General features: G+C 41.6%; 2 protein-coding genes and 1 long non-coding RNA gene across 6 annotated transcripts; 1 reads left to right on the forward strand and 2 right to left on the reverse strand.

Moving 5' to 3' along the window:
• Positions 1-2,297: 2,297 nt before the first annotated feature.
• Positions 2,298-2,763, reverse strand: LOC119893262. Its single transcript, XR_005442786.1, has 2 exons — positions 2,651-2,763; positions 2,298-2,541 (listed from the first exon to the last, which is right to left on the reverse strand). It is a non-coding gene; the product is annotated as an uncharacterized LOC119893262 (long non-coding RNA).
• Positions 2,441-8,972, forward strand: cnot2 (CCR4-NOT transcription complex, subunit 2). 3 transcript variants are annotated; one of them, XM_038705285.1, is made up of 15 exons: positions 2,441-2,568; positions 3,440-3,565; positions 3,665-3,737; positions 3,923-4,070; positions 4,238-4,420; positions 4,563-4,642; positions 5,063-5,188; positions 5,403-5,527; positions 5,673-5,790; positions 6,152-6,308; positions 7,183-7,244; positions 7,637-7,686; positions 7,782-7,882; positions 8,138-8,282; positions 8,394-8,972. In XM_038705285.1, exons 2-15 carry the CDS (start codon positions 3,452-3,454, stop codon positions 8,478-8,480), a joined length of 1,569 nt encoding a protein of 522 aa, XP_038561213.1. In that variant the 5' UTR covers positions 2,441-2,568; positions 3,440-3,451; the 3' UTR covers positions 8,481-8,972. The 3 variants fall into 3 exon arrangements, with proteins under 3 accessions (XP_038561213.1, XP_038561215.1, XP_038561214.1); XM_038705287.1 differs by having other exon boundaries at positions 5,099-5,188; XM_038705286.1 differs by lacking the exon at positions 2,441-2,568 and adding an exon at positions 2,902-3,036.
• A 902-nt stretch (positions 8,973-9,874) lies between these two features.
• Positions 9,875-25,514, reverse strand: washc4 (WASH complex subunit 4). 2 transcript variants are annotated; one of them, XM_038705283.1, is made up of 33 exons: positions 25,357-25,514; positions 23,782-23,921; positions 23,618-23,671; positions 23,455-23,520; positions 21,242-21,287; positions 21,091-21,158; positions 20,920-21,002; positions 20,694-20,736; positions 20,443-20,546; positions 20,055-20,175; positions 19,812-19,935; positions 19,584-19,711; positions 18,493-18,653; positions 18,287-18,413; positions 17,880-18,005; positions 17,506-17,613; positions 17,250-17,396; positions 17,072-17,151; positions 16,468-16,573; positions 15,996-16,112; positions 15,612-15,780; positions 15,186-15,340; positions 15,008-15,082; positions 14,827-14,931; positions 14,584-14,718; positions 13,405-13,513; positions 13,235-13,301; positions 12,901-12,987; positions 12,478-12,625; positions 12,239-12,335; positions 11,901-12,097; positions 11,359-11,449; positions 9,875-11,168 (listed from the first exon to the last, which is right to left on the reverse strand). In XM_038705283.1, the coding sequence occupies exons 1-33, from the start codon at positions 25,415-25,417 to the stop codon at positions 11,107-11,109; spliced, it is 3,507 nt and encodes a 1,168-aa protein (XP_038561211.1). In that variant the 5' UTR covers positions 25,418-25,514; the 3' UTR covers positions 9,875-11,106. The 2 variants fall into 2 exon arrangements, with proteins under 2 accessions (XP_038561211.1, XP_038561210.1); XM_038705282.1 differs by having other exon boundaries at positions 9,875-11,171.
• Positions 25,515-25,619: the final 105 nt, after the last annotated feature.

The raw sequence follows: 25,619 nt of genomic DNA on the forward strand, positions 1-25,619 counted from the left end.
CCGGTGGTCAACAACATCCAGAAAACATAATCAGCGTACAGATGATCCTAATGAGAATTAGAATACACTTACTTTCCAGTGTTTTCCTGCTGATGTCCATGACTCTCAGCATCTCCTATAGTAAGCCGTTTGTTTATCCAAGTTAATGAGCTGAAAATGTGTTTTATTCCCTGGGCAGATATTCCCCATTGCAGTCCTCTCACTATCTCTCAGTTGCTCTGAGCTTTGCCCTGACTTTCATGACGATAGCAACCACTAGCTGCTCTCTCCTCCCTATTTGTGCCTAATGACTTTCCCCCCTTCTTCTCCGAGATGACAGAGGTGGCAGAGAGAGACAGGGAGGGGCAGGGTGCAATGTATAAGTCAGCGTTCGCAGGGAGACCAAAGAGGGAGTTTGTGTGTTTTGCTCTGACTTGTTTCTGTAGGGAACAGAAATAAAGACACAGTTTCCCAGGAAAACTAAGAAGTGTACAGAGGTGTGGTGGAGGATGTGTGGCTCCATAGATCTGTGTTTTCACTTGTGCCACAGTGCCATAACCACTCTAAAATTCCTCCAAATCCAGGTGCTCATGTTATGGTTTTCCACATCATGTAGTTCCCAAAGCGGAATATCATTTCCTATTTATAATCCTTGGGGGAGTCATCCTCATGAACTGTAAGAAGTGGCACGTCATCCCTGCCTGCCTGAGGTGTGATTTGCCCATGCTATCTTGCATACCTTCATTAGCGCTATTTTCCAACAAGATAAAACTGAGAAGGAATTTCATTTTCCTTATCAGAAGGTGCAATGGTTGCCCCTTGTCTGTTTTCCCTCACTGACACACTGTTTTTAGCACTTGTCCCTCTCCTTATCCATGTACTACCAGGGGGCCTCAAACAGGCACACAGAAAGAGCCATGTGACTGCATTAACAGACCCTGTTCATGGCAGACCTTTCAATATGTCAGAGAGACAAATGCAAAGGTGTAATTGTCTAATTAGGTGATTACTATAGCACTTAATGTGATGGCGTCATCATTAATGTGATTAGTTCCATTTTCTTTTCTGCTGTGAAAAAGGGTCTATAAAGGCTCATTATATTTCTTGACAAAAGATTCTCAACACAAGAGTATCTTTGAGTATCTTACAAATTAATCTGCCATGGGGCCCCTGAGCTATAATAAACTGCTGGGCTCCTGTGAACCGCCCCCGCCTCCACTTTATGTGCGCCGGGCTATTTCCTATTCTTGGGGGCTATCTGGCCCCAGATTTGCCGTGTGGTAGCAACATGTAAGCACACAACTGAAATAATGAAGGTTATAAAACTATATTTTTACTGGACCTCAAGATCAGAATAAAGCAGGGTCTGCCTTATTGGGGTTTGGTAGTGCACACTACCAAAAAAAATGTTTAATTCAGCACAAACCAGTTGATATATAGCTTATAGTTAGAACCATCCCTTATGCTGCTATGGCCCTAGACTGCTGGCGGACCTCCACTGATGCACTTTCCTCCTTTCCTTCTTCATCTGTATGCATTCTTATCCCATTAATGCATGTTACTAACTCAACTTCTTTCTGCTCCCATAGGTTTGTGCCTTCTCGTCCCTCTCCTCCCTCCTTCTGTTGCTTTCTGCAGGTACAGCTCCAGAGCTGTGTGGTTGCATCTGTGGTTGCAGGCTGCCTGTTGCCCCCATGTTTCTGCCCGACACCAGTTCAGTTGCTACAATTATTATTAGTCGTATTATTATTATCATTACTATTGTTATTATTATTTGTGCTATTATTCACATTTATTGATGTCTGTACCACTTCCACCTATACTGTTGTTTTTCTTTTCTGTATTGACTCTCACTCTGTCTCTCTCGCTCTGCCACCCCCCACACAAACCGGTGGGCCACCCTGAGTCATGGTTCTGCTCAAGGTTTCTTATCGATACAAAGAGTGTGGTCTAAACCTGCTCTATGAAGTGCAATGAGATAACGTCTGTTATGAACTGGCACTATATAAATAAAACTGAATTGAACTGAATTACAGTGAACTGGGAGACTTAAGGGCCCCTGGAGTTCTGGGCCCCCAGGCCTAATTGGTGATCCAATTTCCTGTGAAATTAATTTCTGCTTTAATATCCAATCACACTTGCCTGAGGCCTCTGAGAAAACTGCAAAAACATTACTCTGATGACAGCATCCCAGTCTTGAGTGACTGCGTTAAACAAATGGACATCTGAATTATTTGAATAATGAGACAAATAATGTCTCTAAGTGACTGCAGCCACAGACAACACAGTGTTTTCACAATGCAAGACACCTTATGATCACAGGAGGGAGGCAGAGGCTTGACAGTGATGCCCAGATGTATATTCACTGCAAAGTGTACATTATTTTTCTGAGTTTTTTTTTTGTTGTCTTTGCTCTCTGTCGTTGTTCAGCACCCCGTGGGACTGATGTAGTGCACTTTGAGACGTCTTCAGTGTTGTGTACGGAAGTGGTCAGCAGGTTGTAAGGTCAGAGGGTAAAGGCTATACCTCTTTCGATTCAGAATACACACAGCCATCTTGGATCTAACGAAGAGAAGGGAAGTTAATGCGGTGAGGATATTATACTCATTTTTCGTCATATTAAAGCGGTTCGCTACACATTCAAGTCTTCGGTATGAGCCATTTATCTCACTTGTTCTTCTCCGTTTCTGCACGGAGCGAGTCTTCAGCCTTTAGCTCCAGCAGAGTGTCGCTGCTGCTACTGGCTGCAAACTGAGCCGAGAAAACGGCCAGCTGACTGTGGATATATGGATGCAGAGAGGGCCCAAATTAAAAGCCTTATAGCGACTATTGCTTGGTAGCTAAGTCAGGTGGTGCTGGAGTTAAAGGTTTTGGTATGCTGTGGTACTTAGCTCCCTGTTAGGGCAGCCTGCTTGCAAACTGACGTGAAGCTCGCTAAGCTAACGCAGATTGATTACAACAAGCACTTAGCCTGCTAACGTTAGCCCCACTAGTGTTGGCTAACTAGCATGTTAGCACTGCTGCTTTTATTTCTCAACCGTGTCAATGTAACGTCAGGTAAGTATTGGCTACACCAGTACACGTTCAAGTTTTACAGGGAGGAAATGAACTGTTCTGCTGTGAGCTGATTTGTTTAACACATGTTATGTTATGATAAATAGTTTAATTTTGTTGTGGAAGTTCAACATCTTCATTCCACACAAGTTACGTGTACTTTTTACAAACTAAGACACACACTGTTCAAAACTTTATTTTAACAACCCCACGTTGCCAGCTATGGGAAAGGTTGTACCTTAATGGTATGTCAACTGCTTATGGTTAAACTTTTAACAGAGATATTTGCAACCCTTGGTTTCTAAGATAAATGTGTTTAAATACACTGTCACTGTGAAATTGTATTTGTCTGGCCAGACTTCTTTCCCTTTGCACATCTTTAACAGCAGCTCTGCTCTCTCCTCAGGTGACAAAAGGTATGTTTGGTGCTAGAAAGAAATTTGAGTTCGTCGAGGTAGTCGATAACGACTTTAATGATGAAAGCATGTACTACAGCCAGCCGTCGATGTTCCCACATCGGTCGGACAAAGATGTGAGTTTTGTCCCCATCCCTGCACGCTTCTGTCAATCCTTGAGTGAACTCCACTTACAGTTATCTCACTCTGTCCTGTCCTCAAATGTTTTCCTTCAGATGCTGTCCTCTCCCTCGCCATCGTCGTCAGGTCAGCTATCACAGCTTGGTGCAAGTTTGTACGGTCCACAAAGTAAGGGTTTATTTGTTTCTATGTCATTATATTGTTCTCTCAGCATAATTGGAGTGAAAAGAAATCTTGCTTTTAAATAGTATGAGCGGAGCTTAACTCTACAGAGTCACTGCAAGAAGAGTCTTCTCCGGGTTGGCTGACAGTATTTGTTTTTCTCTCGGTTTTTCTTCTATGTCTTTCTGCAGGTGCACTCGGCTTCTCGGTAAGGGGTATGGGTAACAATACGCCTCAGTTAAACCGAAATCTAACACAAGGCACACAGCTACCAAGTCATATCACCCCCACAACAGGGGTCCCCACAATGTCCCTACATACCCCTCCATCACCAAGCAGGTGTGTATGAAGGTGTTAACTTGTTTGTGAATTTGCAGACTCAGTTTGGACACACATTTGTTTAACATAATTTGTGTTATATAAATAATCCCTGGAAATAAAAAGTACAGTTCACATGACACGAACAAGTGAACTCCACTAAGTCAGACATGATGATGTTTTAACAGGGGGACATTGCCAATGAACACGAGGAACATGCTGAACCACTCTCAGGTCGGTCAAGGCATTGGGATGAGCGGCAGGACCAATAGTATGGGCAGCTCGGGGCTGGGCAGTCCCAACCGCAGCTCGCCCAGCATCATCTGTATGCCCAAACAGCAGCCAGCACGTCAGCCCTTCACCATAAACAGGTAGACAGATCCTGTATAACGCCTTGTAGAGATCTGCCGTCCTTTAAGTTTGTTTCTGACATAAAAGTTTTTCATTTGAAGGCAAGTAAATATTTGGAAGATGAAAGCTTTTGTGTTTTTTGTTTCTCTTTAATCTCTGCAGCATGTCAGGATTTGGTATGAACCGCAATCAGGCTTTTGGGATGAACAACTCATTAGCAAGCAACATCTTCAATGGCACAGGTTAGTGTGTTTAACCCAGGTGGGTATACAAAGGGACCATTTGTTTTGGGTTTTATTTAAACAAACTCCTGGAATTTAGGTGTTTTATATAGAATATTACAAAATGGGCGGCAATCGGATTTTTAAAAAATCAATTATACAAAAACCACAGTGAAAATTACATTTTGTAAATACCCCTTGCTGCACAATACTTAAGACATTTGTCATTTTAAAGTTATTTTTAAAAAGCTTTTAAGAAGCAGGAAGCACAACTACTATTCAAATTAGCTGGCCAAAATGTACTACTTAGGGGAGGGAAATTTTTATTCATTTACAAAGTAATAAAATAACCAGATGAAGAATTGCCACTTTATTAGGCAGATAAATTGAATTAAGGGTCACATTACACTTTAAAAGTTCCTAACCTTCTTAATGCTGCAGATGGGAGTGAAAATGTAACGGGACTGGATTTGTCAGACTTCCCTGCGTTAGCAGACAGGAGTCGGAGAGAAGGGACAGGAAACCCAACCCCGGTGATCAACCCACTGACTGGACGGGCTCCTTATGGTAGGCCATTAGGCCCAAGAAAGTGTTTATTTTTACCCTCATTACGCTGTAGGAACTAGAAGAGGAAATTAATATGTGCTTCTTAATTGGGTTAATAATACTAACCAGGGTTTAGTTTTAATGCACATCTAAGGATGATACTCTTTCATTGTGATTTATTGCTTGTTACACTTTGGGAAATTATAATCTCTACTTCACTGTGTTCATCATCAAGTTGGCATGGTGACAAAGCCATCAACTGAACAGACACAGGATTTCTCCATCCATAACGAGGACTTCCCTGCACTGCCCGGCCCAAACTATAAGGACCCCTCGTTGAACAACGATGACGGCAAAACTGTAAGTGTGAGCCGCTGATGGCTGTACAGCACACAATCTGGCAGGATTTCTGTTTGTGTCAAGGTTCCACATCAGAGACAATTATTTATGTTGAATGTAAACGTTTCACGTTTCTGTGTTTAAAACTGCTTTTCTTTGTTTGTAGAACTTGAACTCCACAAGCAAGAGCACTTCCAATGCAGATGGTCCCAAGTTTCCTGGAGACAAGACGGCCTCAGCACAGAACAACAACCAGAAGAAAGGGATCCAGGTGTTGCCCGATGGTGAGACCTCTCAGCCAATCGTATCGCTCCAATTCCACTGAGACATCCCTTCTTAATCGCACAACTTGGGTGAGGCAGTTGGGCTCTCTACCCTGCATTTGGGGTTAGATAATTATTGGATAGGCTACAGTGAGGAAACCAAAACAATATGTTCAGTATGATGCAGACCATCGTCATCTTTCCATTAGTCTGTCTGTGACCATCACTTGTTAAAAAATAATTGGCTTGGTTTGCTCTCCAATGCGTGCACAAAGTGTGGTTTAGAAATATGGAGGTAATGTATTGACAGTAAGTATTAACTGTACGTCACCGCCCAGTTTTAGCGGTTTGTTAAACTCTTAAACTTATCCTGCTGCTGCAGGTCGGGTGACGAACATTCCTTCAGGGATGGTGACAGACCAGTTCGGCATGATTGGCCTGCTGACGTTTATCCGAGCAGCAGAGACTGATCCGGGGATGGTCCATCTGGCGCTAGGAAGTGACCTCACAACACTGGGCCTCAACTTAAACTCACCAGAGTAAGACAGCAGTTCTACCCTGTATATAGTTACTTTTAGGGTTTGCCGACTTTTGGACGTGCAGTCCAACAGATGAAGATGGGATTGATAAATCATTCAGTCCAGTAATTAAAATCAGTAGCCCATTTTAATGTTATTTTAATGTTATGCAACCTATAATACACGTGGCAGGCAAAAATGGTTACTTTGGCTACAATGGCATTTTACCAGCTTTCCTTTTTACTGAATAAATCCTAGTTAAACTCTGCCTTTGGTCCGCACCAGGACAGATATAACTCTTTGCTGGTGTAAATGCTGTGTTTAATACTAATTGTACCATTTTTGCCTCCAGACGGATAAAACATAATAATAATTATACATAATTATAGACATAATAATTCAAGACTTATTTCGTAGTATTAAGTATAGTTTTTAAGCAAAACAGTCATACCATGGGTTCAAATATCCAATTTAAACTTAATGTTATTTGTTATATTATAGTCATAGTATTATAGTCAATACTGCAATTAGCAGTGGAGCACACTTAAAAGACACACAACAATACGCAACAATTTCTACCCTAAAAATTAAGATATTGGTTGCAAACTTGTTGAAAAATATCTGCACTTCATGCCGCCGGAGTAGCAATTCTGTACCAGTTGGTTTTCTGAATAATTTTTAAAATGCTCAACAGTTTAAGGGTGGGTTGAGAAAGAGACTCCACTTGTGAACTTTCCTTTCTGTTGACTGTGTTTTTGATGATATTGCATTGGTTTGAATTCTTAATTTGTTAGTTTGTACTGTTACTTTCTGTTTTACCTAACGTGTGTCCAACAAGTGTTCTGTTTTGATGTTCATCATGGCAAGAACTTACTGTAACTTTGTTTCCTGACAGAAACTTGTATCCCAAGTTTGCCTCTCCCTGGGCTTCATCGCCTTGTCGACCTCAAGATATTGGTAAGACATTAACGTGAAGTGTGTGGGGTGGAGGACGAGTTTTTTATCTTATTTTTTTTAATTACCTTGTTTTAACCATCATTTGGTGGTCCGTTAGCTCAGTAAGAGCCACTCTGAAGACATTTTTATGCTTATAAGACAGACCGTACATGTAGGGAGGAGGGGTTGTTAGGATCGATGTGAAGCTGCATCATGTAGCTGCACACTGTGTTCTGCTGAAATAGCGGTTAAAAAGTAGCACTCGTGTTGCACTCTGCTGTTTTGAGTGTAGTTGCAGACCAAAGGAGAGATAAGGCAGCTTGTTTTTTAAGGAAAGCTTCAAAATGAGGTTTGTTGTCATGTGTTGTAGTCATTCTTTTGAGAGCTGAACTTACTTGTCCTTGCCTTTTCAGACTTCCATGTTCCCTCTGAATACTTAACCAACATCCACATAAGGGACAAGGTAGTTATGAACTTCAGAAACAGTCTTTGTTGTCCACAGGAAGGACATATGGGTACATAACTGATTCTCCGTATTCTTTACTGTCATGCCTCCAGTTGGCTACAATTAAACTGGCTCGATATGGTGAAGACCTGTTGTTCTACTTGTACTACATGAATGGTGGAGACTTGCTACAGCTTCTGGCAGCAGTAGAGCTGTGAGTACTTAACCTTTTTGAATGGCGATTGGTTCACACTGTAAAACGTTTCATTTAGCTTTGCTTATGATTCTTGGACCTTTTTTAAATTCACTTTAAAAGTTCTACTAATAGCCATTTAGGTGTGCAGCAGGCTGTCAGCAGCTCTGACCTTTTTAGAGAGAAACTTTGATTCAAGGGGCTTCAGAGGTTCTTGGAGTTAAAATTTCACAGGAGTCGCAGGTCTTATTCCTCTTTCATATCTTCGCTCTCCAGCTTTAACAGGGACTGGAGGTACCACAAAGAGGAGCGGGTTTGGATAACAAGAGCGCCTGGCATGGAGCCTACGCTGAAGACCAACGCCTACGAGAGGGGAACCTACTACTTTTTTGATTGTCTTAACTGGAGGAAAGTAGCCAAGGTAAGAGTTTGCCTTTCTGCTGCCTCTTTTGCATGCAAGATGAGTTTTATAGACTTTTGTTGTGGATTAGAGCTTTTCCTATCATATTAAAATTGTGTCTGCATCTCTAAGGAGTTTCATCTGGAGTATGACAAGCTGGAAGAGAGGCCTCACGTGCCAACAACATTCAACTACAACCCAGCCCAGCAGGCCTTCTAAGGCCCGACCGGTCCAAAGGCCGCAGCTGTTCTTGCACACAATAGTGTTGTCCAGGAGGGGTGCTGCTTGGTTTTTATTCCTCGAGGATTTGGCTTTTTGACTGCGGGGGTCATCGCCACCATCAAAACTGCCCTGCCTTTCCAAAATTACATGCTGCCCAAAACACCAACACTTGTTCTGTTTTTATTCTTTATGTTCCTCCTGTTTTTTTTTTTTTTTTTTTTTTTGTCTTGTTTTGAGCAGGGTCTGTGTTATGTTTACGTCTTTGAATCTGAAGCCTGTTTTCTTGCAGAAAGGAGAACTGACCTTGTGGCACTGGACAGTGACAGAACAAGGGTCATGCTTCGTATTCACAAGTGTTAAGAACAGAAAAAAGTCGGGGAAGAAAAGTTAATATCCTCTGACGCAAGTTAAAGGGTGAAAGAAATGCAATGTTTATTGTTGCACTATATTTAGTAATAAAAGAACACAAAATGTGTTTGTGCTTTTTTATGTCAACACTCCCTGATAATTTTTTTCCCTTTTGCATTTTTTGTTATTGGAGGGGGGGGGGGGTCATGCAACTTTTTCACAAGCATCCCTTTTCATCGTACTTTTCTCTTCCTTCCTTCCCATTGACATTGATTCCGACCACCACCAAACTGTTTTCTGTCTCACACTCTTTCCCCCTCTGTCTCTGAGTTGTGTGCCAGGTGAACATGGACACGAATCTGGGAGAATACTTTGGTTGCCACAAATGTGGACAAATCCTCACTGAGGCTAGACAGCTACACGACATTGCTCTAGAGAAAAACAAAACACTTTCCAGTCTTTGTTACAATTTTGTAAGAAATGTGTAAATTTTTGGTTTCTTTGCATCATATAAATTAGTATATGTATGTACGAATGTGTATATATGATTGCTATATATATATATGTATGTGTATATATATATATGACATCTATTTTGGAAGACATTTTGCCCTGCCTTGTACCTCGTTTTTATGAGGTGAGCATGGATGCAATATGTGGACGTAACAGGACATTTCTGGATCTGCTGGACAGGGTGTCACGTGGCACTGCGGGCACTTACATCAAAGTAATACAAAATTAAAATGTCGTTTAAGTAAAGGCCTGATTCTCAGCCAAAAACAAGAAAAAAAAAATAAACATGGAGATCATCCCAGAAGGGTCGAGTCCAAAGCAAAATAAGGGATGTATTTCAATTTAAGCTGTTTGAACAGCAGTGAACAGCATTTCATAGGAAACGGAAAACAATCGAGGAGGAAAAAAAGAATCCAGACCAATCTTGTATTTTTTGAAGTTAAAAGCTTCTTTTCTTTGTATTAAAGCAAAAAAAGGCTTTCCTGAACCACTGTGTGTGTATTGCTTATTACTCTTTTTAAAGTCAGGGATCCCTCAAGTTCAGCTCCCTTCCTGGAGCCAGTTTTATTTTTAATGTACAAACTTGCAGGCGAAATCTGTGCATTATTGCCAACAAAAAAAAAAGACATTCGCAGGTACAATACATTTTTATACAGTACACAGGCTTAACTTTTACTCTGACACATCCGCAGCAAACACTGAGTGTGCAATCTGGGGTTTAAGATTTTACCAGTGTCTTTGATAGACATTTAATTCTGTTGAAAGTGCAAGGTTTTATTAGTCTTCAAAGAGTTTCAGAACTTTCTCTGCAAGTGAGTTAATTCATGGAATGTAGTTTTGACCAAATTATGGTCTTATTTTCACACATTGATAACTAGGAAATAAAAATGTAATGATACATGTCCAGTGCTGTGGAGAAATAAAATTTTGGGTTATTTCTAAATTAATTAGGCTATCAAAACGAGTCTCCACAGTTTAAAAAGGCACATACACACCTTAATTAATACAATATATAAAATGGACAACACAAAAGTTAGCAGTAGACAAATATGGCACACACAGATGACACACTGAAAACATTCTCAAGAATCCTCATTATCTACAGAGGCATTAAGAACAGAGCTGCCATTACAGGCCATGAACAATTGATCATAATTAGTACAATGCACACCTCCAGAGATGTAGCAAAGTATTGAAAACAGAGATGCAATTGATTGAATGCATCTGATCAGCAGAGGACACGCATACAGCTGAGGGTTATACTGTAGCAAAAGGCTCCAGTCCATCCAGACTGAACGTAAAAGTATCAAAAGGCAGCATGGCAAAGGAAAGGATTCACTTCTACCTTACACTTGTTACACCACCTGACCTTTCCAAATTGCAGTTGCTTGCGTTAATGCTACAAATTCAAACTGAACTTACTAGATGCTGCAAAAACTTCAAGGCTGTGGGATGTCACAATGATGTCGAGGGGAAGACAAAAAAAGAAAAAGACACTTCCTGCAGTAGCACTTGAAATACCCATTCTTTCTCTAATGAAGATGATTGCTTTGTCATTGGACATGAGTCTCAAAAACAATATTCTTCAATTGTGTGTTGTCAAATCCAGCTTCAAGTCCTTCTCCCTGATTCAAACACACATTTCAGTGCAGTCTGCTGCAGGAGATCTTCTCTTCACACCAATTCTTCTGACCAGGCGAATACGCCCTCTCATTTTACTCTTCAAGTTATGAACATTGATCCGCTGATCTCACAGTGAGGGTCACTTTGATGCAGGATCAGTGGGGGTTGAGCCATCTGAAGTACCTCCTGCTTTGGCAGCTTCTTCTGGTGGAGAAAATGGCAGTTTAGTTATTTGTGAGATCTAAAAAAGACAAAGACACAGACCATCCTCATCTTTCATTAATCAGGGTGCAAGCTATCAATGAAAAATGATCTAGGCTTTTGCCTGTACAACAGGATGGACGTGGCAGTGGTACTGCATAATTAAAAGACTCATTAATCATCACAACACCTTTCTTCTCCTGAGTCTCCTCGGCTGCAGTCTTGTCCGCTCTGAAGAAGATCCGGGCGCTGCTTAACGAGAAGTGGAGCAGCTCGAACTCCTGAAGTGAAAGAAAGAGACAAAGGGTTCAGAGCGAACAATTATTCCACATCAGACATTTTCAGGTGCAGAGGGAAAGACATGAGGAAAAGCTACTGCGTGAGGTGAAAAGGACAGGTGCATGCCCATGTTCTAAAAATAATGGTAAGTTGGCACACAGCTCATGGAGGCAATTAAGGTAATTTAAAACCCTTAGTCCGATTGCCACAACTTACATCAAAGCTCTTTTGAGTTATAGCTCATTGTCTCCGATGTCCATTGTGATTAAAAGGTCCATATATCATCTTAGAAGTATAATATATATAATTATAAGTTTTCTACAGTATCAAAGTAATCTAATCATAGTTGTCTGTAACGCCATGGACACAGTAAACAAGATCTGCTAAAGGCTAATTCGGCATTTGTTTAATCTTGCCTATTTGTGACAGCTGACAATCCAACTGGCACTGTACCTGAAGGTAGACATCCAGCCTCTTCTGAGTAAGATTCATTGTTTGCAACAACTTTTCATCCTGGCTGGCAGACTGGACGTTCTGCTCCTTCACCACAGCATTCATCTCTTTCTTGTACTTATCTCTGACGGCCTGGAACCAGTGCAGAGAGTCAAACTCCAGATACTGGTCCAGCAGCTTCAGAATGTATGCCACACCTGAGAGAGCGAGAGATACGGCGGTAATAGAGAGGCAGAAGAGAGCGAGTCATCAGCCAAAAAAGCAAAATGTGGCTTTGAGCTGATGTTGTGTAGTACATACTGCATTCAATGTGTAATTTATGACTTAAGCCCACTCACCCATAGCAAAGCCATCATCTGTGAAAGCAGCTCCAGTTTTGTTCTTCTTGTTGAGTTTCTCTTTGCAGCTGATGGAGTGCTCCACGAAATTCACCGTCTACAAGAGATTTGTTGTTTCGATTACTGAAATGTTATCATGATGAATGATATTAGAGTAAAATTACAACACTAACAAATAGAAAGAGGAAACGGCACGATGGGTAATAGCAGGGAAACAAATGAAAAGTCTTGGCACTGACCAGCGGTGGTACGATCATGTAGAAGTTCCTCAGGTGCATATTTTTGGCACTGCGAAACTCGGGTGCAAACACCGCCACCAGCATCTTGAAGTACTCGGTCCCTTCAGCAGAGTTGCTGGTCAGATCTCCCAACACTGAATCTAGGACACTGGAAATGACACAAAATGATTAAGAAGAACTGTGCAGACAACAAAGTGATGTTTCCTTTACATTTTTCCAGCTGTGGTGCCCTCTGCAGGTGTGGAAATGGAATTCCACTTGCATTATTTTACGGTGGACACAACAGTTGTTTGAGTGCATGACAGAAATATTGAAACGAAAACTGAATTCTACAGTTTAACACATACTGGATCTTACACAGAAACAAGTGCATGCTAAACAAAAAGACTGACATGTTATAAGTTATAATTGTCCAGGCCCCACCTAGCTGCTTTCTGGGTCTCCTCTGACAGTCCTTCCTCCTTCACCAGCTCTTCAAAGTTGACTATATCCTCCAGGTCAGGAACAAACCTGGGATGACACAGACACAAAAACATACTGGTAAGATATAACAGAAAATACTTAATTGAGCTGTAATTATATTTAACTTCATATTTCCATCAAATAACATCCATGAATCCATTTAATCAGACATAAATACTGCTAATCAGGCATTTCTCAGTCTGATTCAGTCCATGACCTTCAGATTAACATGGCAAGGGATCACAAATATACACAAGCAGCACTGGAACAACTCTTTTTTGTTTTGTTTTTTTACCTGATGGCACTGCTGCAACAGTGGAGGCCTCCAGAACGGATCATGCGCACATAGCCCATGGCGTTACCTGAAAGAAAATAGGGTAATATCGGTGTTTTTGCCTACATCTGTAGAAGAATCAGCCTATATGCCAGAACAGATGAACAATATTCATGTTATGCTCTTCTCACCAATCTGGCTGATGAGCTGTCTGAACTGGTCCAGGTAGCTTTGTCCTTCAGGAGTGATGCCCAGCTTCCTGATGCCGCGGTTAAACTTCTCCGCTCGCTCAAATGGATACTACAAACAAAACCACGGACAAGTAAAACTGAGCAAGAGCTGTCAGGGAGTTGGTTATTGTGCCTGGTGATATGATAACGCAGTATTTTTAAAAACAGAAACTTCAAGGGCTTATTACAGGAGGATTAGACAGCTAACAGAAAATCTAGAAAAGCCCACCATTCCTGAGACTGTACTGAAAGTCTGTCTAAGGCTACGTTCAGACTGCAGGCCAATGTGACCAAAATCTGATTTTTTTGCACATATGTGACTCAGATCTGATCTTTTTATGACAGTGTAAACAGGCCAAGTCACATGGAATCTGATCTTTTCCAGTCAAGAATTGGGCCACTTCCATATGTGGTCCAAATCCGATACAGATTGGATCTTTTTAAATGCGACCTCAGTCTGGACACTCAGGTCGCATTTGATGCGACTTTGACGTCACTCTAGAGCAGCAGTTCTGCTGTAGACGGAGCCCCGCTGAATGAAAAAGCTCCACAAAAAGCTATAATTAAAACACGTGGCTCTCTTCCGTCTCTACCTCGCTATCATCTGCTCACAAATTTCCTTTCTTGTACCTAAAATCCACTGGACCGGGACTCTCTTCTGAGTTGCATGCATGCTACTTGTCCCAGCGGACACAGTGGGGGGAGAGAGAGGGAGGGAGGAAGTGAGTTGTGGGGCAGTTGCGTTGTCCAGCACCAGAGACCATAATGAAAAGAACAGAAAGTTGTGAACACTTGTCATAATTCAGGAGAAATGTGACTCGTGAGAGAACAATGAAAAACCGGAGTCTCCTGCGAGCTAACCGGAGCTATGTTGCTCCTTGTTTACTTCTGTAGCCTGCAACAGCGAGCTGCGTGTGACATCGTGTTATACTTCTGCGCATGCGGGTCACTTTCAGGCCGCGGACAGTTCACACTGGAGTCTGATATGGCCCTCATATGACAACTTTAACATGCTCCCTGGCAGGTTCATTTCATCTTGAGCTCTGGTTTCAGGCTAGCTTTCTGTTTCCGTCTTGCTTTGTTTGTGTAACCGGTGTGGTAGAATGAACGGATTCGGACAGGAACTGAGCCTTTTCTTGCCTTCTGATCAGACTGGTCCTTTGTTTCTCTGAAGAACCGGATGTCCTTGATGAGTCTGGACTTGATGTGTTCGTCATACATGAACTGACTGAAGATGTAAAACTTCTTCCGCAGGAACTGGTAGGTGAAATTCACCTGATGAAAGACGCAGATGTGCAACAGGTGAGACAAACAAGACTTCTGGGACATCTATATCTGAGGGGAGAGACCAACTGGAACACACTGTCCTTCCCATCAACTCACCGTGGTGTTCATTATGCCTGTGCCGTGAGTTCGGATGGAGTTGGCAATGTGACGGATGTTGATGGTGTTCAAGTGCTTGTTGTTACTTGCCTTCTCTATGAAGATCTGTTGGAGAGAAGAAACTGTTTACAACTGCTTGGTTCAAGACAGAGAAGGCGAGCACGGAGGTTGCAAGTCTTACCTGGTTGTTGAGGTTATAAAGGTAGCGCGACACAAAAACGTGAATGTTCCTCATGATCTCCAGAACATCCAAACCCTGATGAAAACGCAGAGAGGATCCAGTTAGCCAACTATTCATCACCTTTACTTATTTTACTCAAAACTCCTGTCATGACACGTAAGCTGTACACTACACACACCTGCTCCAGGGTCTGGCTGGGCAGGTGTGCCTCCGTCATCGTAAGTCCATAGCGCTGTGTGGCGAGGTTTCTCATCTCGCTGTAGGTAGCCCAGTCATGCAGAGCGACAGTGGTTAGGTTGTAGAAAGTTTTATCCAGGTAGTGGGTCACATAGGCTGCGAGGATATGAAAAATAAGACAGAATAATTTACATTGTTTACACCCTCAACAGCTACTTACAGTTTCACAGCAGGTGTTAACACTACACAGCACACGTTTTTTATTGACATGAGTGTGAGTTTCACTTAGTTGTAGTAATCATAGTCGAATGGTGAGATACCACAGTGATTAGCAGAGATTCAACGTGTTTGTGCCAAATGAAATGTCAACAACAACAAAACAGGACTGAATATAATCTGTTTGTGTACGTGTATGAACACTCAGTACCTTTGATGTGGATGAAGCGGTTGAAGAATCGGATTGGTTTGAGGGAGAAGAAATGAGCCAGGTCCTTCATGCCAACTTTGAAAGGGTTCCTGTCGTCCAGCTTCAGGTGGGTGTGAACAGAGAGACGCAGGTCCTTCTCAATCTCCTTACACAACTTGTCCAGCAGGTGCTACAAGAATCAGACGCCAGGAAAATTGAGAACAAATTTCACAAAAAAAAAAAAACCCAACAGAAACACAAAGGTTTAGGATGTGACTGCAACCCTGGCAGTTACACATCCCGACACATTTGCACACCATACTGTGTACTTCTTCTTTCTGCTTCTCACTCTGTTCTCCAACACCCCTCATTACATTTGGCTGCTCTTGTTTCATCGGTTCTCACCTCGTTGAACACATCCATGATCTCCTTGTCATAGCTCTGCAGTAGCTGGTCACATGATTCCATGTGTTTGGCGTGCAACATGGAGGGCACACTGTCCCTCAGCGCACTAAACATGTACTGCTCCGGCCAATCACAGATGTCATCCAGGAAGGCAGGACACCGGAACAACCAATCAACACAAGCAGAAGAAAAACCATTAAAAATTAAAACCAAAAGTTATAAACAAAGAGACAACAGTTTATTATAATTAGAAGATCTTCAGTCTCCCATGTGTCTGGTAAAGCAACAAACCCCAACTTCCAAAACTCATTCAGCAATTAAGGTTCCCCTTAGATAAAAAAAAAGAAGCTTAAAATAGCCACATAATACTTCAATAGAAGCATGTACTATATTTTGAAAGGACATAAAAGAAAGTCTTTCATCTCAAAGAAAGAGTGCGTGTAATCTGTACTGATCAGGTCAGTCTGCTTACGTGTATTCGTGCTGCGTCCACGGCGTTGTCGTATACATCATCAAGGTAGATGGGAAACACGGCTCGGTGCCAGTAAAGGAAACTACAGTCACACTGCAGCCTGACCCTGAGGAATAAAGGAAAACAGTACCTAAGTATGCCTAAAGTAGGCCAAAGAAGACTTCAAACTGCCTACATGAATGCAAGGACTTGGTTCTGACAAGGTCAAACATTAGCATCCACTGAACGTCAGATGCCAGGAAAACTACTTTGTTTCAACAGATAATTACAGTCACCTGCCAAAGTGATGAATGGGTATTTGAGATGTCAGCATTTTAATGATGTGTTTTGTTCTGTTCTCAAAACTTCTGTGCAAGCTCTTTGACTCTGAGCCAATGTCACCACAGCACAACACTGGCTTTCTATTCCACAAATGCCGTGTGCCACGCTGGCTCCACACCAAGCAGCAGCATCTTAACTTCTGGAGGTTTTCTTCACCGCCTGGATGGTTAATCACTTTGCCATCTCTCAGCAGATGGAGCAAAAAACTCATTGTTTCATGCGCCCGACTACATATTTGCACTTGAAATTTTGTTCAACATGATTAAAAGAAAATAAATCCCACCTCTCACTCAGCTCACTGATCAGATCTAGCTTCTTCAGCACAAGCTGCAGCGGAAGCAGCTCCTCGTCTTTGAACGTTTTCTACCAGACAGCGAGAGATTTCAATGTCAAGCTGAGAATCAAATGAAAAAAAAAGGAGACAGAAGTACCCCGTCAACCACCGACTTCTCCCAACATACCATCTGTGTGCCGACACACAGCGCCAGAGACACGACTAGGCGTCGCTCCTTTGTGCTGGGTCCACTCAGAGCATTTTCTGCCAACACCAAAGATGAGAGCACATCCAGTCGCTGCTCGCTGTACTTCTTGTCGGAGATCACCCTTTTCTTCAAGGAATAAAAACACATAGTGTTGTATAAAACTTTAAAGAAAACTCCTTAAACTCCTCCTGTAAATACCAATAATGTGATGTATTGTTTGTGTGGCTGGAAATACCTTGGCCATGCCGATGGCGTTGAGGGCCTGTGACTGCAGCTGCTGCGTGATGTGAGAAACAGAGTCCGCTACAACCATGGAGCGCCTGTGAAATGTATGCTCCACAGCCTGAGGGGAGAGACACATGACTTAACCTTTTTAGTACTAAAACAGACAATGCACTCGTGAAAAGCATGGAAACACTCAGAAAATGTACACACACACACATTTGTTCCACTATCCCAGTAGGGACATCTCATTAACGTAACGCGTTCCCCGGCTCCTTACTCTAACCCCTTGTAACTTTGAGTCCCTCAAATTTTGTTCCCACGGGTTTGTGTGCATTCAGGTTTTAGTCCCCAAAGGGATATAAGAACAGGAAAACACACACACACCTTGAGCAATTCAACCAGTCGACACAGAGCTTTGACGGAGGTCTTGGTCATGGGCCGCTGCATCGACATGTACATGTTCATGGTGGTTTTGATAATGGTGCTGATGCTGTATGCATACAGGATGCCCTGTGAGGAACAGAGAACACAGACAGAACCACTGGTGAAGAAGTTAAAGTACCAGTCTTTAACGGACTGGTCTGTAAAGGTTTACACTAGTTTTTACATTTATGTGATCAGTTTCCCTTAAATGTGTCTGTTTTTGAGGATAATCAATGCATCTTAGCTGTTTTTACACCTGGATTTAGAGACGTGTTGGAAAGAATATGCCATGTGATGAGCAGGTCTTTTTAGTCTCATGTTCTGATCTGTAGTCCTCGCTCAGGGATAACACTGGTAGTGACCCTTACCTGCACAAACACATTACACCTGCTGTTAAGGTCTTCTGCCAACTTGTCACTTTTATGCTCCTTGGACAAGATGGACTCCATCTTCATCATCCAGGAGGTTACGAACACGTAGTAGGACTGAACATCCCTGAAGAGAAAAAGAGAAACAATCATAATCTAAAATCTTACAATCCGATTTAAACAAACTGATTTTCCGCCCCACTGACTTTGTTAGTGTCTGAGCTCTTTGCTGCAGGTAGGTGTCTCTCTGCCCTCTGATGGCCTGTAGACTCTTCTTATCCATCAGCTTAGCTGCAGCTGGGACTTTAGCAATGAGGAAAGTGTCGGGAAACCAGATGATGTTTGCAGTCAGGGTGACAGCTGGAACCTAGAGGAAGGGTCAGACACAAACACACATAAGCGGGATGTTTCCACTGTCGTGAGATGAAGTAGGGCACCAGAGTGCGACTAAAACCTGTCTTGTGCGACTAAATTTTGGTTTTCATTAACACTGTGCAGGACAAATTTTTGTCGGCCGCATCCCTATCTGTTTGTGTGTGTGCACTTTGCCCAAAACTCACTGGTGGAAGAAGTAGAGAGTCAATCAAAAGCAGAGAAGGGGCGCTGGATTTATGCGGCAACACACCCTTGGATTTATACTTGTTCGTTGGCGTCTGTGTCGTTCTGCAATTACACCACCAAAACGCTAGCTGGCGGTGGGGTTTCTATGTTCCACTGTGTTGACTACTGGTGAGCAGGTTTAGCCCTCTGCTAACTTGAATGGGGGTAAAGTAATAATTGCGCTGTTAATAACGGAATGGATCAAATTCTGATCATTTTGCAGGGGTTGTGATGCTCAAATGAAAGTATCAACCGTTTTATAGCCGCTGTTTTGGCCATTAGTAAATCTGTGGGACGTATCTGAGACCAGCACATACTTTTGAGTGATTTGAATTTTTTAAGTTTGTCAAGCACTTTGTCAAGATATTGTTTTACAATAATTAAGTTTTGGCCATTTTTTGTTTGTGCTTCAAATAAAGACAAACATTTACCTGAATGTGTTTCTGTTTACAATAATTTACATAAGGGAATCAATGTGTATGGGAAATGACGAAAGGAAATGAAGGTTATAATCTACTGTAATGGTGCTAAAGGTTCTGTGAAAAATTTGGGAGCTCATAAATGACAAATTTAGGCACACCAGTGTAAAAATTTGGTCTGGAGCCTGTTAAGAGAAAAACAAAACAAAACAAAACAAAAAACTAGGGAGGGCTGTCACGGACAGAAAATAAGAGACAGGCCAAGAACAGTGAACTACCTTTTTACAGACATCGAGCAGTGCCTTGTAGAACTTTTTGTCGACACTTCTGAAGATGTGAAAGTGAAGCACAAAGAGACCACAGACGCCAGCATATTTATCTCTCTGGTCAATCTCCGAAGGTTCACCTGAAAACAAAACATACACACACAAAAAAAAATTCACTTTAAAGTTCCAAAAACGAGTAGTCACAAGTGAAACCAGTCTATACTGGGAGGAGAAACTGACCAATTTTGGACTCAACATTGGTGAATATGGTGCGAATGTTGAAGGCGAACTCCTCTGCAAAGGCACTGTTTTTGGCAACGGCTACTCCTTCCCCAGGATCATCGAACCGCTGCTCCACACAGGCCTGTCACGCAGTTGTGATCATCGTGAGGTTAATGGTGCTCAGAGGACACGGACAGAATATATCCAATCAAGTTTTTCGGGTCTACAACATAGTAAAAGGCCTGAAAGAGATTAAGTTACCTGCAGTATCATGCCATCCAGCAGCTGTCCCTCAAGCTTGAGCAGAAGCTTCTCAAATGGTTTCAGTTTCTCTTCAGGAATGGAAAATTTCCCAGGGTTATGGTGCACAGATTTCAACAACCTACAACAGGAATACGCAATTACAGAAGACTACACCCTATTTACAGTAGATTAGCTATTAAAGCGGGTTTTTTTTAAAAAAAAGCATAAACTTCTACATGGTTTATTAAACTAAGTATGAATGTAAACAGGAATAATATGAAAACACCTTTCTAGATAAAATGAATGTACATTTTAGTTAAAACTTTGTAGGACATCACGTTGAAGTTTCTGGATTTTAGCTTGTCCTTAATCTCACTGGATGCACTAGTCATGTGTGAGTGTTAACCTTTTATACATCTTCCAGTGATCTTTCAGGGTCCCATGATTTTCCATTATCTCATCGAGTGTGAGCAGCACCACTAACAACTCCCCGAGGTGTTCGTACACTATCTGCAGAGGCCAGAGAAAACATACGCGGTAAAAACTATATAGAGAGAGAGAGAGAGAGAGAGAGAGAGAGAGAGAGAGAGAGAGAGAGAGAGAGAGAGAGATACAGACTAAAGACATAGGTAAAATGAAATAAATTGTAAAACCCACCTGGAAATGGACACCTGACGACTCAATGATTTTTGTTGCACCCCTAGGACAGGAGGAGAAACATGCTTTTTGTACATGCTGTTTTGCATTGTAACAGAGCGAAACATGCACTAACTTAAACCAGAAATGTATTATGTAAGTTGCATGTGAAATGCATAAAGGCCAGTCCAAACGAGAACAGTGCGTTCACTGTTTAGCATTACTTGATTCAGGTGATGGATCTTACTTGTTGCTGTTGTAGAGAGCAGCCAGCTGATGAACAATGTTGACCACCACTTCATAACATCTTGACACAAAACAGGACAGTTCCTATCAAAGGACAAAGGATGTTCCTCTCACATATATGCTTTGTGGATTTCAATAAACTACATTATGACTGAACTTATCCATTGCCTACCTGCAGGAATGAGATGAATCTCCCCATCTGAATCTGGGACTCTCCTTCAACAACACTGGTGTCAGACACTACAACACAAGTGAACATAGACCTCTTATTTTATCAATTAATTAAGAAGCACTGTGTGTTACTGACGTCAAACCTAGATTACCTCCCTCTCCATAGTACAATAAGCCATTGTAGAACTTGGTTTCTGCCTGCAGGGGAAGAAAAAAATAAATAAAAATCAGCAGAATTATCTATTATTTGTATCAACACAAACAAGGGATATCTGTTTGGAGAGATGATGCTAAATGGTTTCTCTGGAGATTTAGCCCTGTGGTAGCATTATGTGGATCTCTATTTTTTTCCACTCATACATGTGGCTGAGTCAATAACACATGGCAGGACAATAGTGTCATGCTGTTCCACCGATCAACAGCAAAGGCGGGGAAGAGGATCATTTTATATTAAACAATTTGGAGATTCCAAATTCTTTGTCTGTCCTTGAGAGAAACGGGGCGGGCAGCGGGGCCAGGACAAACAGCACCATATTGTTCAACAAATAGTTGGAAATGCTAGAGCAGATAATAAATAAACAACACCCAAACATCAGTCTACTGGAGGAACTACAACCTTTAGATCTGGAGAAAGTAATTTGGTTGGTTCTGTTGCTCCACAGTGATTTTACAGTGATGGCACAGCATGTTTTGGGCATCACCCCTAAGCCTTAGCGGAAGGAAAAGCCTGTTAATATGACCTCAGAATGATCAGAGATACGACTGTTCATGTTTGCCTTTTGTGTCTTTATTTTACAGCTTCTGACATTTATCTGTAGACATTAATATAAAAAATAGGCAACATGAGAAACCTCCTCCCTTCTGAGGTGCATTTTATTTGCACATTAAAATCCAGAAAGAAACGTCTCCTCATTAGCTTAAAAGGACTAGTTTGCATCACTAATTAGCTTTACTAACCTCAGCTCCTCCAGTCACCTCGTCCTTTCTTTTCCAAAACCACTTTTTCAGACTGAAAACTGAAAAATAATTTAATCAGTCAGTCTGTACAGGACAGAGCTGCAGGCTACGTCAGTTTAGTCTTAGTTTGTACCTGATGTTCTCAACAGTGGACAAGTAACGTTAGGCAGTAATAAAATACAGCTTCCACTTACTTTCTATAAATTGAGCTAATGTTAAGTTACATAGCAGCTATGTAACTGTTGTAGAAGTTTTCCTGCTCAGCTGCGCAGTCTGAAGGGGAGATGTGAGCTAACTTAGCGCTAACCGGCTTCACTTTTCCAGCAGGTGGGAAACAACAGACTTTTCTTGGTCTTGAGAAGCAAACACACTGTAACAGACACCGTACATTTACTGCCAGAATATTTTCCTCTGCTCGCGTTCACCGTCACTTTCTGCCGCTCGGACAATCAAACACTCGCTACGCATCTCCTGATTCAGAGTTACTCTGCTCTTATAACACAATCTGTCACCTATGTTCTGCATAGAACGAGGGGAGGAAGCGAGCCGAGCATTGAGTGCTGCAGAGTGAAAACATTTGTAACGCATAGTTTAATGATCGTGGGAAATTTTAGTAGTGGCGGTCGTGATTCAGCAGCGGCGCAGGAAACACAGTTTCAACCATAAAACCGACCACCTCTGGTGAAGTTGAGATAACAGACTCTATGCAGGACTGTTAAACTGACAATATTAACATTACACAGAGACTAACCTCAACCTTAACCAGGCTGTGAGGACCTCAGTGACCATAAAGGTGTCACCCCGAAAATTCCCCAGAGACTAATTTCAGCCGGAACCCTCAGAACCCTTTTGAATAAAGGTCAAGAGACGCCATCTATCTATCTCTATCTATATATCTCTTTTCCACAAAAGACCACTAAATTCATATTGAACTACACCATTCCCATTATCTGCATCCTGTTTGTTTAGCCATTTTTTTATGTCTTTTATGTATATTTAACCACATTTATATCCACCTTCAGTTAGTTAATAAATTTCACCATAATCACAGGAACTGTGTGTGTGTATTGTTTGACTCCAGGTCACTGTAACAGAGGATTTACACCTTCGATATGAGATTGACTGATTGATTTATAGTTACTACTAACTGATGACTAGGAATAATTGTGTAATTATTAATCACATAACGTTACCTAGGGAGTCCGGAAACCACGGCGAATTGAATTTCTGGTGGTGCCCTGAGGATTTATGAATTAATATTTCTGAATATTAATATTTTATTAAAGGTAAGTAGGTATGCTACAATTGTAACTTTTGTTTGTTTACAGAAAACCTCCAAAAGGGCCCCTTTAGGCAAGAGTAGGCAGATAGGATGAAAATGACAAACCAGGCTTTTGACCAGGCTTACCTCACACTTGAGCTTCTTCACTTCACTACAGAGAGCAGCATAGACTGTAATGACTTTGTTCAAAACCTGCACACAACACAAAACAATTGTCATTATCAAAAGAATTTTTTATCTTTTAAATGTTGTGGATGTGAGACTTGGAAAACTGTCTGTCTTTATTTACCTTGTTGTCTGTTTTAATTAACTCTAATATGGATGACTGCTCATATGGGAGAAGCTGAAATAGAGCAGAAAGTATTAGGAAGGAAGCAACACAAGTTAAAAATGTGTACTTTTTTTTTTAGCCTTTTCAGACTGATGTACAGCCACTGGTTTTTGGTGTTTTACCTTCAGGGCGATGGGGTCCAGAGTAAAGTCCCACACATCTCCGATGGAGTCATCCAGAGCCTCCTCGATGCCCCTCAGCTGAGAGGTGTAGTCCTCCAGAAACTTGCTGTAGTTCTTCAGTTGTACCTCTGTGTGTATTTCTGTAGGGTGACGGGTTTGATCAAAGACACTTCAGCTGAGCTGATGCTATTCTGCCACATCTAGTTAGCAGTTAACGGTACCACCAGACCCATTACTTTTGGTAAAATTAAGGAAGTAAATAGTCTTTTTAGTTTTTCTCAGATCAGAAGTGAAATTCTCAAAACTACTTGTTCTACCTCCACATCATCTGGTCACTTCATCACATCATAAAATCAATTTCTCATTCTATTAAACGAACTGCAAATGCTTTGGCACATCCATGCAAATGATTATGTACAATTGTCTGCTGTTCCCTATCATCAATTGCTTATGTCAAGTTGGTCACAATGTATTTTACCGGTTCTCTGTTGAATAGTCTTACCCCCCAAAACATCAAGTCATTATTTCATTGCATATGTTGCTACATGCAAAATGGTCGAACCAGTTGTCATAATCTGTCAAGCACATTTTCTTTTTTCCCCACTTTTTTTAAATGTGTCCTGAATTGATTAAGCTGTCTGTTTTTTCCATTTTCCCGGTTGTGCTATGCAGCACTTGACTAATCAATGACTGTTACCAAATTAAAATACAATCAGTAAAGGTGTAGATGTGAATAATGCAATCCCAAACACAGTAATGTGTAATTTTGTGTAATACATGCCATACAGAAAAAAGTGCAGCAGTTTTCAATAATTGTCACACAAATCTTAGCCATAGTTTACATCAGAATATACTTGAGTGCACTGTTATATATTCTTGTCAATCTGATGGCACTGACTTGTTCACTGTTTTGAGCAGATTACAGGTTTTCGCAGGTTATCCACAGTGTGGTGCTGCTTGGACGATGTGTTTAGAGAAATGCACGTACAGTTTTGCAAATGTTAAGGGTGATTCGAGGAATGCACCAAAGCGGCTGAGAAAAACTGTAACTACAATGTTTGTGTTCGTATGGCGCACATGTGAATTTTAGGAGCCAGAAACAGACACAAAATAAATCTCCAAACTCATTCATTTCGAAGGTAAAGACTGGACTGCTGGAGACCTGAAACTAAAATAAAACATCACTTCATTGCCCCTTTATGTTTGCTTTAATCGAAGGAGGTCGGCGTCACTGCCCTCTGTTTATGCTGTTTTTAATATCACATACTCTCACATTGAGTGTATTAACGTCGGGCTGTCAAACTGATCAGCTGTGTGACTGGTGGCGGTGATTAAGTTAACGCTAAGTACAACTACCCCGGGTACGATGGACACTCAATTGAAGTACATATTCCGCGAAATCACTTTAAATGTGTCCATTTGAGACGCATTTGTTTGAAATTAACAGTAGTAGTTGTTCCGTGTCAGCAAATAGACGGTACCCAGTGGCAGAGCGTCTTGCTAGCACTGGAGGCTAGTAGTTGTTAGCTTTAGCACGTCGCTATGTTTCACCGCAGGACTGGACTCTGTACTTACTTTGGGAACCGTCGTCAAAACGGTCAAACTCCCAGTCAGGTGCGATGCCTTCTACCGCCATGCTGACAGCGTAGGTGACCCAAAACACTGCTGTTACAAAGTGGGGCAACACGGTCCCATGATGGGTCTCATGATTTTGTGAAAGGGCGCTAGTGCTCATGGGAAATGGAGTTTAGAAGAGATGTCACTGGCAAAGCATAGATAGATAGATAGATAGATAGATAGATAGATAGATAGATAGATAGATAGTGGTGGTGGTGCCG

Source organism: Micropterus salmoides, unplaced genomic scaffold, assembly GCF_014851395.1.
Source record: "Micropterus salmoides isolate LMB-PRFRI ecotype aquatic unplaced genomic scaffold, ASM1485139v1 Ms_hic_scaffold_8, whole genome shotgun sequence".
NCBI lineage: Eukaryota > Metazoa > Chordata > Actinopteri > Centrarchiformes > Centrarchidae > Micropterus > Micropterus salmoides.